At 36.6% G+C, this 18,154-nt stretch overlaps 3 protein-coding genes across 3 annotated transcripts; 1 reads left to right on the plus strand and 2 right to left on the minus strand.

Annotated features, from left to right (window-relative positions):
- The first annotated feature begins 120 nt into the window (after nucleotides 1-120).
- uts2r4 (urotensin-2 receptor 4) lies at nucleotides 121-6,177 on the plus strand. The gene has a single exon (XM_026933501.3). It carries the CDS (start codon nucleotides 801-803, stop codon nucleotides 1,893-1,895), a length of 1,095 nt encoding a protein of 364 aa, XP_026789302.3. The 5' UTR covers nucleotides 121-800; the 3' UTR covers nucleotides 1,896-6,177.
- A 132-nt stretch (nucleotides 6,178-6,309) lies between these two features.
- On the minus strand, nucleotides 6,310-10,658 carry LOC113538210 (beta-galactoside-binding lectin). Its single transcript, XM_026933123.3, has 4 exons — nucleotides 10,544-10,658; nucleotides 9,369-9,448; nucleotides 8,096-8,264; nucleotides 6,310-6,690 (listed from the first exon to the last, which is right to left on the minus strand). The coding sequence occupies exons 1-4, from the start codon at nucleotides 10,544-10,546 to the stop codon at nucleotides 6,544-6,546; spliced, it is 399 nt and encodes a 132-aa protein (XP_026788924.2). The 5' UTR covers nucleotides 10,547-10,658; the 3' UTR covers nucleotides 6,310-6,543.
- Nucleotides 10,659-12,071: 1,413 nt separating this feature from the next.
- On the minus strand, nucleotides 12,072-16,026 carry LOC113538443 (beta-galactoside-binding lectin). Its single transcript, XM_026933510.3, has 4 exons — nucleotides 15,891-16,026; nucleotides 14,454-14,533; nucleotides 13,401-13,569; nucleotides 12,072-12,389 (listed from the first exon to the last, which is right to left on the minus strand). The coding sequence occupies exons 1-4, from the start codon at nucleotides 15,891-15,893 to the stop codon at nucleotides 12,243-12,245; spliced, it is 399 nt and encodes a 132-aa protein (XP_026789311.2). The 5' UTR covers nucleotides 15,894-16,026; the 3' UTR covers nucleotides 12,072-12,242.
- Between the last annotated feature and the right edge of the window lie 2,128 nt (nucleotides 16,027-18,154).

An 18,154-nucleotide genomic window follows, 5' to 3' on the forward strand; every position in this document is an offset into this window, starting at 1 on the left:
GTTATGGATTTCATAATGAGTGTAAGTGTGCTAGTGTAATGGAGATGGAGATAATTATTCTTTATGTAGTATGATTGTGAGTATGAGGGAAAATGTGTGCCTCTGTGTGTGTGTGTGTGTGTGTGTGCTCACTTGTGTCACTATCGTTTGAAATGGCACCCTGGTGTTCAAAGTCGAATCGGGCGGCCCAAAGTGAGCGTCTCCTAAATCTAACATGTCATGTGCAATTGCACTTACGTGTGAGTGAGAGTTTTAAGAGGCGAGTGACGGAGAAAGAGGGACAAAGAGAAAGAGATGGTTGGATAGAAGAGAAGGGCACTTAGCAAGGAAGCTAATTGAGGCAGAGAACTAAAAAATATCAACTCTTGACACTTATCAAAAACGCTTTTGGATGAAGGACGCAAATTCCAAACCCTGGATGGAAACATTAAAAGCTATCTGCATTGCAGATGAAGGAAGCCAGGAAAGCTGTGCGTGTGTTTCCAGAAACTTCCATTCAGTTTTACAGACGGTGACCTTTGATAGACCAACAGGACATTTTAAGCTATTTTCTGTGAAGATTTGGATAATGGCATTGTTTAAGACTCATGTATTGACATCTCTAAGGACTAATCAACCATGTCTACAACTCTGTTGATGTTTTAAGTGAAAAAAGAGGAGCCTGAGCATTGCCTTTTTACCCATTTACAACTGCACCTTAGACTAGCTGGAATTTTAAAGGGATGGTCACCCCCAGTGCCCACTAAAGCACTCGGAATTTTTTTGTTTGGCCTTTCCGGCTGAGTGCCATTCTGTGGATCATGAGCTTGGTGCCCAATGCCAGCATCTCTGTCCCTTCCCACTCGGGCACCAGTGGAACAGGAAGTGGCACAAGTGGAGGTGGAACAGGAACCGTGTGGGTAACCCCTCTTCTCGGTGCTACCTTGATCACCATGTGCATCCTTGGCGTGGCGGGAAATGTTTACACGCTAGGTGTGATGCGCTCTGCAGTTTTACGCCGCTCTGGATCCATGTATGTTTTCATTGTCAATCTGGCGGCAGCTGACCTGCTCTACTTGGGCACCATACCGTTTGTGGTATGCACGTATTTTGTCCATGATTGGCTCTTTGGTGAGACAGGTTGTCGGGTTCTGCTTAGCCTTGACCTGCTCACCATGCATGCCAGTGTCTTTGCCCTTGTGGCCATGAGCCTGGAACGTTATCGTGCTGTGGCATCACCATTCCGTGCCCGTCGCTCTGCCACTGACTCCGCCCGACGCCACTGGCTAGCAGCTCTTGCCATCTGGGGTGCTGCCTTGGCACTCACACTACCCATGATGGTGATGATCAGGCTGCGAGAGGGACGTCCAGGAGCCTCCGGTCTCGTCAAGCGCATCTGCTTCCCCACATGGACGCCTGAGGCCTTCAAAACCTACCTCACTGTTCTTTTCTTCACTAGCATGTTGGTGCCAGGGCTAGTCATGGTGGTGCTGTATATAGGGTTGGCACGACACTACTGGATAGCGCAGTCCAACCTCACACGTGGAGGAGCAGGAAACAAGAGCAGCATCTGTCTTTCCACCTCTTCTTGCCCGTCTAGGCGGAAAAGGCTTAAGCACAAAGTGGTCTGCATGATCTTCAGCATTGTGGTGGCCTATTGGGCATGCTTCCTGCCCTTTTGGGGCTGGCAGATGGCCAAACTGTTCTCAGCTGAATCCCTGCGCTCATTGACACCTGCCACGCACACGTATGTCAACTTCTTTGTTACGTGCCTTACATACGGCAACAGTTGTGTGAACCCGCTGCTCTACACATTGCTCACCCGCAACTATAAAGACTACCTGGCGCAAAGGGGACAGGCCTCAGGCTCCAGCCGTATCGACCAGGGTTCAGGGTCAGGGATCAACGATCTGTAGATGAAATTATCGATGAGGTGAATGGCTGACATAGATAATGTCTTCCTATCATTATACTACAACCACATTTGGTTATATCTCATATTCCCAACCCTGGTCCTGGAATACCCTGTCCTGCATATTTTTAGTGTTGTCACCAAAGACTCTTTCACGCAACCTTCAACTCAGGAAAGGTTGTTATTAGCTGAATAGGTGTGTTGGACACAAGGACAACACTAAAATGTACTACAGGACCAAGGGGTACTCCAAGACCAGGGTTTGGAACCTGTGGGTTATATTTGTATATAGCAGTACTTATGAACACTGGTCCTGGAGTCTACTTGATCTGAATTGTTTTGCCTGCTCGAGCTCACCTAATCTGGCTAATACCCTAATTAACAGGCCTGTTATGAGTGTGTGTTTAATGCAGGAGTATTCAAGTCGTATGAAGTCAGGAACACTTGTATTGTCATGCCATCCATGTACATACATACATACAGAAGAATGAAATGTTGTTCACCCAAGACCAGAGCTCAACACAATACAAGGGTACCAAAGGCTGTGATTGGGAACCACTGCTACATAGATTATGCAATGAACTACCAGATCACTTTGAATCAGTCTGACATTTTTTACAAATGCTGGTATGTGATGGACATCCAATGTGATGGACAGCTGATGATTTAGATAAGTTGCTTGCTACAACCTTCTGAACATAAAGTATGACATGGATTCAGCTTAATTTGTGACGTGGACCATCTTTAGTGCTTTGTTTGTATTTAAGCTAGATTATGTCTTCATTACATTTGATATCCTGAACAATGTTAGCACATCTGGCTTCTAAAGGTGTGTTTTGCTGTGAAATTTCTTTAGCGATATTCTAAAGATCTCTAAAGATAAAATAAACATATCAAGCTCTTATCACCTTGATCAACTCATCAGTGGTTCTTTCAGTAGTGCAAATTGATATGACGATGAACACACACTGAAATGCACGTATCTGTGTACGTATCTAACAATTAATGCAAATTGAAATGAATATGTGTGTTATTGTGTGTAGTCGTGTATAATTCCAGGTTGGACATGTCTGTACTGTTGCCTTACACTCTGGAATGTTTCTCCAGGTCGATAAATTCCTCACTCTGGGCCACAGGCCTTTTCGAGCAGCAACGCAAATTATTCCTACTCAGCTGTGAGAGCAGATAATAATGCTGACAATACAGATGACCTGAACAATGCTCGATGAACCATATGACCTTGGTGGTAGCAACATCGATGAGATTCGTTGAACGGGAATCATTTAAATCAATAAAAGCTGGCATGTGTAGATAGCTGTAGCTGTAGATAAGCATGACTATTTTGGAACCATAAAACAAACTGAAGTATTGATGTGGTGCGAACTTAATGGTGATAACTGATGAGCCACTGTTCCAAAGCTGATAATGGCTCTACATTGTAAAGTGCCCTTGAAAGCCAAGTTAAACTTACCACTAAGTTGTACTGTTACGTGTTTGTTTCCTAATGCTAGATCTGTAAATGCGAAGCAACTGATGGATCTGGTTTGTAACTCAAATTTGCCAAGTTTGTGTAAGAAATGAAGCATGGTGGCTATTTAAAACCAATCTAATGGTCAAGCAGTATTTCCTAGTACTGTTCTTTCTTAAAATCCTAAATTGCCCTATAAATGATTGTATATTATTACAAATATTGTCAAAAACATAAGGAATAAAACATAGTGGGGTGCTGTTTTAGAGAAAAAAAAATCAACAATGCTGTGGTTTGATGTGTTACCACCCCAAACTACATCCTCAAGTGTTTTATTCCTCGTATACCACAGCAATTTGCTAACCATAACATTTTTTTATTTATTAAAGAATGGCATATTGTACTTTTTATCCATTTATATTTACATTTAAATGGGGAGTTCACCTTTTTTCACATTTGACCCTCTCTAAGCACTTTTAGACACCTCAGGCATTTTTTATATTAAATGCTTAAAAAAAAATTGTTAAAACTAATTAAAATAACACTGCCCACCTACTCCCAGTCTTTGCATGCTTGAATCATAGGAATGTATTCATCCGCTGTGTCGGGGGCACTTCCTGGATGTGTGTTCCTGCCTGCGTAGCTACTGTAGCCAAAATAAAATCGGCTTTGAGCGTGTTCCCCTGACACAGTTTCTTTTATTGAAACCAATCAAAAACTGGAGTGGTTTGTCCTGCCTTCAACACCCAGAAACTTCAAACATCAGAGAAGAGTATAGATTGACTCATGATGGAATACACTGACCATCAGTTTTGTTTTGTTTTGTTTTATGTCTTATATCTTGTTTTGTTTTATATGTTTTGTATGTTTTTATGTCTTGTTTTGTACGTTTTGAGGAAATTTACAACTCAATTAGAATATTTAGAGTCCTAAACTCGTCTGATTCTAATTTATTTTGCTAAACAGTCATTCATGGAGAAAGAACAAAAAATTGTTAGAACATAAAAACTATCTGAGGTGACTAGAAATCGCTGAATAAATATGGAGAACTGCTGAAATGTGAAAAAAGGTGGAATTCTCCGTTAATGTTGTGGAATGTCCTGTGGAATGTCCTGTTTTATTCCTGTTATCACTTATGTTATAACAGTCGCAGCTGACACTAGAGAATCTTTCCAAAAATGCTAAATAAATGTCTTCTTATAGAAAATCAAGATCCTGTTAGGTGTTACTCTGGAAACAATAACATGTTGGAATGAGCACATTAATACAAACATGTGATTCACTCTACATACTATACTATACTAATTTCGACACCACCCGTGGAAAACCTTGTACCGGGCAACACTGAACTGAACTGTAGGTGGATTCTCTACAAGTGGGTCCTCTTTTGTGTCCCACTTCTATGTAATATGTCTTTTGCATACCCGCACCATCAGGATTTGATAAATTGACCTTTTGAACTGTTCTTTTATTATTCAAGTTGCTGGATGTCTTTCTGAAACCCTTGATCTGGTTCTATATTGTACAGAAGAGCAGGTTTCCCAGCAGTTGAACTAACCTAATATACTAGAAGTTTACTTTTCCTTCCCCTATTTCATTTTCATTTACTGTACTGGTGTGAAGTCAGCACAGTGATTGAGTGTACACTCCACAGTCAGCTTTTTTCCCCTCTATGCCAAGGCAGTGAGGTCAGCAGGAAGATTGAGTGCTTGATGCAGTGTAAATTACTATAGACTCGGGACTTGGCAAACTTTGAGGTTAACACTTATGGTCCATTCCAATACACACACACTATTCACTACTATAGATGTCAGCAGTGGGGGTAGCATGTGTCTGTGTGAGTGTGTGTATGTGGATCTGCAGAAAAATTTTGTGGACACTTGACCATTACACCCATATGAACATCCCGTTCCAGATTTAGTCCCCCTTTACTGTTATAACAACCTCCACTTTTCTGGGAAAGCTTTCCACTAGATTTTGGAGAGTGGTTTTTTCCAATTCAGCCACAAGAGCATTAGTGAGATCGGGCACTGATGTTGGGAGAGAAGATTTGGTGCACAGTCCTCGTTCTAATTTATCCCAAAGGTGTTGATGTCGAGGCTCTCTGCAGGCTACTCAAGTTCTTCCACTCCAACCTTGGCAAACCATGTCTTCATGAAGCTCATGTTCTCCATAGGGAACAGGTTTGGGCCTCTTAGTTCCAGTGAAGGGAAATTGTAATGCTACAGAATATATAATGCATACAATGACATCCTATACCATTGTGTGCTTCCAACTTCGTGGCAACAGTTTGGGGAAGAACCACATATGGGTGTGATGGTCAGGTGTCCACAAACTTTTGCCTGTATAGTGTATTATATAGGCATTTTAAAACATTACACATTAGAAGAGACTTAGGTACAAAAGTTATGTCAATATTTATACGGATATTCAGAGATGGGTTTCACACATGCTTAAGTCAATTTTCTGGGTTCCCCAGAAATGTAGTTCACATCTCCGAGGTTTCTAGATCTTTCTTGAGTAGAAGCATCTAATACAGGAACAAAAGCATCTAGTCCACCACCTTTAAACACTTTACAACTAAGCCCCAAATAATAAGGGGATAGAAAATGTGGACTGATGAAGCAATTGCATTTTACTTTTCTTTCTTTTTTTTTTTTTTCCCCGCAAACCTGACCGTTAAGGTGTTGTTCAAGTTGGTCATTGTGAACTTTTATTTATGGATGGTGTGAACATTGCTTTATGCACTTGTTGGCTTATTGGGTTTGTTGTTCAAAAAATCATCAATTAATATATTAAGTGTTAGTTACTATCCATACTGAAGTTCATGGGTTGTTCATGTTAACTAATATGTTAAATAATGTCAGTTAAGGGAACATTAATTTAAAGCATTTTCATATCATTTTCGAAAATAAATATGTATGATCTTGGACATGATTTTATAAGAAGAAGTCAGACCATTTTTTTTGTGCTAGTTTTATTAACAAACTTTTAGTGGTTTCCTTTTAGACACCTTACTTTCTGTACCACACTTCAATTAAACTGGATCGTGCATCATACAAGATTTTTCAGTGACCCTCAACTTAAAGACATTGTGACAATGGCCTGGGTTACAGATATATTTAAGGTGGACTGGCCCATTAGATTGGTTGGATGTTCTTCCATGAGTGAAATCACTGCCAGCTTATTTGATCTTGAGGCCCTGAACCTTGACATCACCTTGCACGTCAATGTGCTTGAAGCTGTCATCGCCGAAGCGGTTGGGGAAGCTCATCATCGTGCCATTAGGCAGTTTGATATAAAATTGTTCGTTGTTGAAGCTAACCACCACCTGTTAGAGACAGACAGAGAAACAACCAACAATATCAAGCAACAGATGCTAAGTATGCTACAAAATGGTGAAAGTGAATTTTTTTAAAGCAAACCAATCTGTTTTTCATTCAACTACTGTCATGTTGAACATTCTGATGAGCAGCAAGATGACATCATCAAGCAGAGAAGTGGCCTCAAGACTACTCATTCCACGTTCTTGTTTTACATGTTTTCCCCATCTGCATGGGTTTCCTCTGGGTTCTCCGGTTTCCTCTCACCTCTCAAAAACATGCCATAGGTAGATTAGCTATACTAAATTGCACCTAGGTGTGAATGTGTGTTAATGTGTGTGTGTGCGTGGTGTCCTGTAATGGACTGGAGTCACATTCAGGCCGTGCTCGTGGTTTAGGCTCTGGATCCCTGACCAAGATGGGGGCCAAAAGTGGACAAATGACCACATTGAAAATCTGTGATTTTTTTTTCATAAAATTGGAAATAAACAGAAGGTTTTGGAAATCTGAAACATTTAAAACAAAGAAAGTAAATATTCAATATATTGAATGTTGCACTATCTCTAGGTCCCTATTTAAATGTAAGCAAAGGTGTGATATTGACCATGTTGTACATGCTTTTTACAAAAGGCCAGATTTCCCTCATGCCTAATCTCTTCTACTGAAGTGTGTATTCAGATAACACTCCACTGGATTTGATCTAAAATGGATCATAAGGTTTTGCACATTTTGGAGTCCATGCCAGCTGGAATGCACACTGTCATTAAAGCAAAAGGCGGACCTACCAAATACTAAAAAATTCTGAAATTCATGTAAATATTTCATGTAAAGATTCTACTTTTCACTCAAGTTATCAGTAATATAATTTGTAATGAAAATTCTTGTAATTAATTAGAAAAGAATGCAAAATAGAAACATTTTCACTAGTGCTCTCAGACTTTTGGACCTCACTGTATATAATAGCATTAATTTCCATTTTCAGATTTTCTTATGAGCATTAGGAGAAAAATCTGCAAATATCTGTGACTGAGTTTATTAATGTACAGAATCCAATAATAATCGCTGGTTTGTTTCATTGGCCTCCGGCTACCACTATAGAGTTAGAGTAAACTTGAGTTCATGGTTTATTTCATGTCATAAATATCATTGTCAGTGTAAAGAGGAAAGAGGAGGTTATAAAATTGCAGTGATGCAAAGGTCTTGCTATATGACAGATGGCCAATATGACTTCACAGATAAGAAAAGCAGTATAATCTAGCTGAGAACATCAAATAACCCCCACGTAGATGTACACTCCACCTTGTATAAGTATATAATCTTATATTGCTTGTATAAGTGTATAATCATTTTGTTGTGAATTGACTTGATGCTTTGTATTTAATGTATTTAATATATATGAAAGGCTTAATCCACCTTGAAGGACTCGCTCTTGTCAAAGGGAAAGCAGTGTTCCTTCAGCTCCTCGCCCCATCCTCCTCGGTTGGAGTTACACACAATGATGTTGTTGTCGCTCCCGTAGTTAAAGCGGGGGTTGAAGTGGAGTGCGATGTTGTCAGGATCATGACCTATATTGATGGAGAATCTGCACAGAGATAAGAGATGTTTGTTCTTTATCAAAGATACTATCTTAGATCAATAAATGCATCTGTGTTATGTTAATCATCTTAGGACAGTGATGATAAAGACATGTTGAACGTGAGATAGATACAATATATATACGGCTAAGTAAACAGCAGCTCTCTGGCCAAGCTTTCACTGGCATTTGGGGTTGCCAGGTCTCAGCAAAATGTGCATCTAATTACACCCACTTCAAAAACCACCAAAGAATTGAAAGTAGCCCAAAGATTTTGAGCGGTGGAAAAGGGCAACACATTTTTCTTCTTTTTTTCAGTCTTTCATTTTTACCAACTTAATTTCTCCAACTGCGAACTTGTTTCAAACCTATTTCAATTATCCCAAGCATATATGCTGCAGTTGTCTATGCAATGGTATTAGCACTTCCTAATAAGCTAGCATAATAGCTTGCAAAAAATAGCATGCTTTGGAGAAGTTTATTACATTTATTACATTACATGTTTATTACACTTCATGTAATATAACCAATATTTATGATGAATTGCTACTTTCTTCGTGACAAACTTGTTCTTTTCAGACATCTTTCAGCTGATGTATCATGATTAGATTGTTGGTTGTTGCAAAATACAACCACATTTAATTTAGTTGAACTTACTAGAATTCTTTTTATTTCTAGATCAGTTGAATATTTGGGTATATTTAACTTTTTTTCATTCATAATACATGAGAGGTGTGTACTTTTGCATTTAGCTGTAGATAGATAGGTAGGTAGAGAGATAGACAGATAGACAGACAGATAGTGTACTTGCTTTTTAGAATGTGGCAGAAATTTCTGTTGCAAGTTTGGTATCAGTTTAACACTGTGAACAATTTTTCAATAGTACCATACAGTACAAGGTCAGGAATTGTCTGAATAGACAGGCAGACAGATAGACAGACAGAGTTCTCAATTTTTCCCAATGTCTCCAGAGGGATGAATTATGAAGAAGAGAGGGACACTTACAGATACAGAAGAATAACTCAATGAATTAATTCAGAATGATTCAGAAATGAGTTAATAATTTTTGTTAGTGTAATTGTTGGTACTTCCCGCCTTGTTCGGTGCACTTACAAATTGCATCCAGACTTGGGTTTGCCAGAGATGGTCAGTTCCTGACCAGCCTTGAAGGTCATGTCCTTAACGGTGAACACCTGCACAGATATAAGCATGACAGGCAGACTTGTAAGGTCTCAGACACACACACACACACACACAAGGAATGAACAGCTCATGTTTAATACAGCAAAAATGATGTACACAAATTATATAATAACATGGACAAAAAGGGGACGGATCCAGGATCAGGATATTCCATATCATTCCAGGCCTGTGGGTAAAAGTATGTCCTGTTATTAGACGTTTCTGGAATGGTTTATTGAGTGTGAGATATGGTGTCAGTGATGTGACAGGAGACTGGGTTATCTGTATCCTGCCAAGCCCAGTGTTAATGATCAACATAAATTACTGCATCAGGCCAGGTGACATTTACAGAGAACAGGAAGAGGTGTTGTTCAAACACTGACTCGGTAATATTTTACTTTAATATCACAGATCTATTGTGTACGTGAATACAAAGATAAAAAAAGATTCCAAACATCAAATGTTTGGCCCCGTAAATATCTCATGAACTAATAGTTGGCAAGCAAAGATTATTATTATTATTTTTTTGTCTTTTTTGAACCACACCCTGGGCATAGTCCGACCTCAGATCCCCGTTCTTTCACTAATTCAGCCCATATCTGCTTCATACATTTAAAGTGATTAACGTCTATCTATCTATCTATCTATCTATCTATCTATCTATCTATCTACACAGACACACACACACACACACACACATATATATATATATATATATTGCTTGTGCATTTGTGCACTTTGAGTTTGTGTTACTATTAATAAATGAATAAATTACAATAGTATTATTTACTATTAGTAATTATACAGTAAATAAATAGAAATTTACTACATATATATATATATATATATATATATATATATATATAGATATAGATATAGATATAGATATATATAGGTATGATTGTACTGATTGTACAGTAATGGTTGTACTTCAGTGCATTTTTGGCAGCAGTTCAATTTTTACATTACATGAAACCACAGTTTCTGCATGCTGAGCTACACAATGTTAACACCAACATCCTCTGCAGGCTCAACACTACAAAAGGCTTATTAAATAAATATTACAGTGATAAGAAGTTGCTATGAGAACTGCAGTATCTACTCACCATCTTGCCGTTGATGTGGTGAAAGTACCAACAGAAAACTTTGTGAACTTACTATCCTTTATAATGCTGTGACAAACCTAGAGGTGTGATCTAGTCACCTTTCATCCAATGGCAACACAGGGAAAAGGTAAAAACCAATCATATTATAGCCTATAGCCATAAAGGATAATGCTTTTACAAGGAATGTGATTTGATTTGAAAATTGTGCAGCTATTAATTTCAGCAGTTTTCTTATGTCTTACTTGTTATTTTCTTATGTAACACAAGTCTTAGTGGAACAGAAACTCATTATTATAATATATACACACACACACACACACACACACACACACACATATATATATATATATGTGTGTGTGTGTGTGTGTGTGTGTGTGTGTGTGTGTGTGTATATTATAATAATGAGTTTCTGTTCCACTAAGACTTGTGATATATATATATATATATATATATATATATATATATATATATATATATATATATATATATATATATATATATATATATATAAGATGCTTTTCTGTTCACCGTGGCTGTAAAGAGTGATTATTTGAGTACTTGTAGCCTTGCTGTCAGCTCCTCTAAACTCTCTCATGAGCAACGCATTTTTGCCTGCAGAACTACTGAATTTTTATTTATTTTCTTTTTCACACCTTTCCCATTCTTTGTAACCTTTGTAGAATGTTGAGATAAGCAGTTCCAGAAATTTCCTACACAGTTTCTGGCACCAGTCAGAGTCACAGGATCACATTTTTTCTGACATTCGATGTGAACATTAACTGAAGTTCATGACCTGAACCTGCAAGCTTTTATGCACTGTGCTACTGCCATATGATTCAATGAATAGATCATTTCATGAATGTGAGGGTGTATGGAGAAAAAAATTATAAGCTAAGTTATAATGATTTATGAAAATGGACTTCATACAAACACTTCATAGAAAGTGTTACCAATAAATTATTCCTGATACTTTAAGCTTTAAATTATTCCTGATACTTTAAGCTTTATTCTACAACTTACTTTAACATTAATAATTCAGATCACTCTAATTATACTATGTGTTTTAGATAAGTGTAAATATTAAGGTGAAGCCAGAAAGAGTCAGAAATGTAAAGTTGTCTTGTCTCCATCTACTGTTTGAGTTGAGACACTGCAAAGATTTCTGGAAAAAAAAAAAGCAGCTGACAATGTAAGCCTAAATTGACTATTTTCTACAGTATAGTGCACAAACCTATTGATAAATATAAATATTAATAAAAATGAATGATTATTATAAAAATAATGAATTGTCATGAATTCATTTTAAAATGTTAAAGGTATAAAGCCAGAGTCTATCAACTCAGTCACAGTAGGTCTAGCTACATTACTGAATTATTATTATTAATTTTTTAATTAATGTAGTCACTTACAATGACACATTTAGACATTTATTACACTGCATTATTAAATCTGATTCAAGATTAACATGAAGGACTCAACAATGAAAACACTTTTTAAATAATCATATTTATTTCCAAGCCTTTCAAGGCTATAAAAATATGAATTTAAAAATAATCACTCCACATACAGACAGAAAATGTATAATAATGTGCATTAAATAAAGTTTACTGTATTTAAATCATAATATTTTTGTATTTATTTATTATTTAATGCTAATTTAGTCTCATTGATCTGAGTTGACTGAGTGGTCTGGACCACGTCATTTTATCTTGATGCTGCTAATCACGACATCACCGTTCACATAGAGGTATTTAAAGCTGTCGTCTCCGAAACGGTTTGGAAAACTCATCATTTTGCCATCGGGGAGTTTAATATGAAACTGCTCATTGCTGAAGTTAATCACCACCTGTTACAGAGGAAATAGAGATTCAAATGTGAAGTGTGTGAATAGTAAGATAAAATAATTGCACACTTTAAGTGACTAATCTGAGCCAGGGTGATGGCAATGTCATAAATCATCGACTCAGTTCACAGGCTTGTGTATTCAGTAAAGGCCAAAGGTTGAAACAGTAATACAGAATGGCCATGCTGTCTTTCCAACAGGACGATACAATAAAGAATGTCACAAAAGGCGAATTTAGCACATAGTATTACAAGAATGGACCCTCTACATAATTTATCTTTTTTTTTTAACCAACAACTTATACAAACAATAGTACCCCCAATTGTTTGCCGTATGTTTTGCTTTTATTGTTATAGATTAGCTCTTTAGTTTCCACTGAAAGTCTTGTGCTGGAAGAAACCATTTAAAGACCTTCTACCAGACTTTTTTTTTGGCAAAATGAATCCCTTTAATTACCTGTAACAGTCAGGGGTAAAGCTATAACTTTAAGGACATTGTGCTTTTAACTTCAGGAGAAAAAAAAAGAGAGGCTAGTGAATGAATGACTATTTATAATGACTGTATATAGGAACTAACTTGTTCCACAACATTAAATGTAACTATAAATGGATAAAAAAGTATGCTGTGTGATTCTTTAATAAGTAAGACATTCTTAGAGTCGACAAATTGCTGTTGTATAAGAGGGATAGAACACTTCACAATGTGCAGTTACTGGACAGTAATCCCCATGTGTTTTATTTCTTGCTTAATTAATGTTAGAAATTTTTTAATTGCATGCCACCAAATATAGAAGATTTACACCGAAAGATTACATCTTAAAATCACAGAATTGTCAGATTGAACATAACAACTTCAAGGTTTCAAGTATCAAAGAATCTTCTAAAAACTCCAAGAGCTCAAGAAACTCCTATGAGTCAGTACAGAATCTTAACCAACAGTGGAAATAATCAAATAAATAGTGAAAATCAAGAAAAAAGGGAACTGTAAGGAGAAATATAAACATAAAGACATCACCTTGAAGGCCTCATCACGTTGGAATGGAAAGTTGTGCTCTTTCTGTTCTTTTCCCCATCCACCCCGATTAGAGTTACACACAATGACATTGCGGTCCTTGTTGTATTTAAAACGGGGATTAAAGTGCAAGGCCAGGGAGTCCTTGTCATGCCCGATATTGATGGAGAAGCTGAAGAGAGACAGACAGATCATGGAGATGAACGATGAACCGAAAAACATCACCAGAGTTCATCGGAATTAGGATAAGAATGAACGATCTCTTTTGGTTGATGAAAAAGAAAGGATAACTAAAGATAATATTAGAAATGGTCTCACCTACAGTATTACTGAGTATTATGATTCATAAGCTAATATGCTATCTAGCGTACCATTAGAGGAACATTATTAAAAGTGCCCACTTTGCTTTGAGGGAGCTTCTGCATGTATGACAATCATAGCCGTATGCTCGTAAGTTTCAGCCACCAAACAACGTTGATTTCGCACATGCACAGGAGCTAATGATGAAAATTAGAAAGCATTTACGCACTCAATTTAAGATTAAGTAACACATCTCAAATAAATAGACCTGTTTTTTGCTCTTTTGAAACTGAAAAAGAACCTGAAAATTTGCACCTCAACTAAAAACTAGCAGTAACCAAATGACTAAAGAATTTTTTTTTTTTTTTTTTTTTACATATGATGATTCAAAGTAAAGCTAAATCCAATTCAGCCACCGGGCAATAAAAATGAATGTCACCGGATGCTAACATTCAGGTGCTATTATAGTGGTGAAATTTCATCAGTGACAGAAAGAACATTTATGATATGTTTGTAGCTTGTAAAATTGTACCTGCTTGCTAGTTAGAAGCTTGGCTGCTTAGCTAGGTTGGGTTTCTGAGTCATTTTTCAACTCAACTTTATATGTTTCTGCGGCTTGTTCTTACTGCTCTTTATTGCTATATACATCACCTTTAAGGCATCCCATATTACAAAGTTAATGCTAAATACATCTTATCTTTTTGATTATGTGGCATGAGTTTAGTTTTTGACTTTGCTGAGGTTGCTAATACTTACTAATCGCAGCCAGATTTCACCTTGCCAGCAATCGTCAGGTCTTGGCCAGCAGTAAAGTCCAAATCATCAATAGTGAAGACCTGTGGAGATGTTAGCACTTGGTTTAGGTGTTCATTGAAAGTTTCTGGAGAGTCACTGACTTACCATTCATTTGTTTGTGATCCAGAACTGTGTTTTTAATACTTATATCACCTATATCACTTTGAGAGAAGCCTAGACGATGTAAGCTCAAACTCAAATCGATAATTTATTCCAAAATGAAAATCAAAGTGTATCATCACACTTTTTGTTAAAGATTTTGGATTATATATATTTTTTCAATTTGGATTATATATCCACATCAGAAGCTAAGAGGTATGCATATCAGATGGATGCGTGCAATATCATAAGTATTCACCCCCCTTGAACTTTTCCCATTTTTTACTGTTATAAACTGAAATGGACATAATTGGGATTTTATTTCATAAATCTAATTATTTATACTGAGTTACACAACAGATGGACTCCATTCAACTAACTACCTCGCCTAATGTTAATGATTGGTAAAATATTTATAATGTCACACTAGGTGCCACCATGTCCCAAAGGGGAACTGTGCAAATATTGACCAAACGTCATTTGAATGTTGTTTAAGTTTTAAGTGAGGCCATATAGAATATAGGAGGGGAGGGCACTCCTAGAATTCACACTACCTTGTTAAAGTGAGAAAATAACTTCTGACATGAGAAATTTCCAGAAATGAATACATTTGAAAATACATTAATTCATTTGAAAAAAAATGTGGCAATAGCAATTGCGTGTTAATGCTATCAGTTAGTAAGAACAGGTTGGAGGTGTGGCGTTCGTTCACATTCTTGAACAGAGTTATAGAGTTTACATTTTTGATGTTGCCACTGTTTGTAATATCATTATCAGTTATGATCACTGTCTTTATGTATTGACTCTTTGTATATTGACTCTTTGTGTGTGTATGTATATATATATATATATATATATATATATATATATATATATATATATATATATACACACATAAAGTCATAAGCTTATATATAATAAAACGGTTCTCTGCCAATTGAATAAAAGCCGTAAGCTGTCTCAGTCAGCCTGGAAAAATCTACAGCACGGCATATTACTCTGGACACTTTTTCCCCCAATTCCATTTATATTCCATTGTGCTTCATGACTATAAAAAATATAAATATATATAAATAATTTTTTTTCTTTAGAAATCTTAGGGACAAATTTAAAAAAATCTGATGCACTAATTTTGATCTAAACTTCAACAGTAAACTTTATATTAATTATATTATATTTATATTAAATTCCATTACTGACTCCACTGTAATTTAATATAAGAATGTGCATTCCTTTAACACAGTATAATAATAGAATAGTTGTTAAAAGTTAAAGCCCACAGTACGCTGTGTTACTCACCATCTTGCCCTTGATGTGTTGGGGACTCAAAACGTTTGCACACACTTCCTTCCTGTAAAAATGACACGCAGGGTGTGATCAGCTCATTCACAGACTGATAGGCGTGAAGGGAGAGTCAGGCTGTAATGCCTATATATCCCTGACTACAAACAAATCATAAATTTTATATACAATGAGTTACCTGGGAAGTCAGTGATTTACTTTTAAAAACAGAGGGACTCTACAACACTTGTAATTGATAAAAAAAAAATCAGGATATTTTGTTCCATGTTGATATGTACTGATTTGGCCTGAGTCCTTTTACTTGCTATGATATAAACTTGAACTTTGGTAAATGAGAGCTTTATGAAAAAGCATTTGGAGATCACAAATCAGAAAAACATTATCTAAGATTCCGTTACATTAGCTTATTCACCTCTAAGAACTGTATTTTTTTACTGATTCATTTTCAGTATTTGATTCAGTAATGGTTTTAACCAGGTCAGGGTTGTGGTGGATCCAGAGCCTGTCCTGGAAATACTAGACGCTAGGTTTCTCTAGGAGAATACATCCTGCATAGAATAGCAGTACACCTCAGGGCACCATACACACACTTTCACACCGAGGCGTTTATTTAAAGCAGCAAATCCACCAAAGAGCATGTAAAAAATTTATTTTTTTTGTAAGGACAGGGTGCTTCTGAGGACATTTGTCAATTTCTTATTGTTGTGAGGACATTTGGTCTTTGGGCTTGTCACAAAGAGCTAAATATGTATTTAAATATGGGAGCTTTTCCCCCATCCAAATATTTGCTATAGATGGCGCAGTTACTATTTTTGCTATTTTGTACATTGTCTATTTGTATATTTGTATGTTATTCTTTTTATTATCTGTGTCTATTCTGTTGCACTGTGGAGCTTCTGTCACTAAAACAAATTCCTCGTATGTGTAAACATACCTGGCAATAAAGCTCATTCTGATTCTGATTCTGATTTTGCATATCTACGTTTCCCAAAGTCCATTCTAATAAATAAAAACTGTATAAATAAAGTGCATAATTTTTCAATTGAATTGTAAAAAAATAAAAAAAAAAATTAAAATTGTAATTGAGAATCATTCATAAAGTTGAAAAAATCAAGTTTTTTTTTTTTTTATCGCCCAGCCCTGTTCTGAACACAGCCACATCCCCAATTATAAAAGGGTGTGCATACTTATGCAAAAAGGTTGTTGTAAGTTTTTTTTTTTTTAAATTTTTCTCTAAAATGTTTCTGATTGTTTTTCACTTAATTTTTGGATGTTGTAATTTCACAATGATGGTGGAAAAAGTTCTGAAATTATTTATCTTGGATTCATTTTTTTTTTTTTCATCACAAAAACTTGCCATATAAAACTTATTATATATATACCATATATAACAACATCTCTCTCATTCTCTCATTCATCTCAGCTCTCACTCTTTTTTTTTCCACAATTTTGCATCGACACTAACAACAATACTTATATAATTTGGGGTGGAGTTTGCATTTGTACCTTTTATTTAATGTCATCTTGTCCATCCATTTCCGGGATATGGATCTCTCCACATTCCAGTACATAAAAGTCTAGTCTTGACTGAAAATACACTGTATGGCCAAAAGTATGTGGACACCTGACAATCACATCCATATGTGCTTGTTGAAAATCCCATTATAGATTTAGTCCCTCTTTGATGTTACAATAAACTCCACTCTTCTGGGAAGGCTTCCCACTAGATTTTGGAGCATAGGTGTGGGGATTTGTGATTATTCAGCCACAAGAGCATTAGTGAGGTCAGGCACTGATGTCGGGCGAGGAGGCGTAGGGCGCATTCAGCATTCCTATTCATCCTGAAGGTGTTCAGTGGGGTTGAGGTCAGGGCTCTGTGCAGGACACTCACACAGTTTTTCCACTCCATCCTTGGCAAACCATGTCTTTATAAACCTCGATTTGTGCACAGGGACATTGTCATGCTGGAACAGGTTTGGGCCCCTTAGTTCCAGTGAAGGGAAATTGTAATGCTACAGCATACAATACATTCTATGCAATTGTCTGCTTCCAACAATTTGGGGAAGAACCACATATGGGGTCTGAAGGTCAGGTGTCCACATAGTGTTGGCCATATAGTGTAACTGTCCAGGACCATTTCCAAGATGGCCACTGAGCAGGAAGAGTTTAATATATGACTAAGTTGAATAGACATAACAACAACAACAACAAAAAAATTGTGTCATTTAGCAACAGGAGCACATCTAAAGTGGATAGAGAGT

Source organism: Pangasianodon hypophthalmus, chromosome 2 (assembly GCF_027358585.1).
Source record: "Pangasianodon hypophthalmus isolate fPanHyp1 chromosome 2, fPanHyp1.pri, whole genome shotgun sequence".
In the NCBI taxonomy this organism is placed as follows: Eukaryota; Metazoa; Chordata; class Actinopteri; order Siluriformes; family Pangasiidae; genus Pangasianodon; species Pangasianodon hypophthalmus.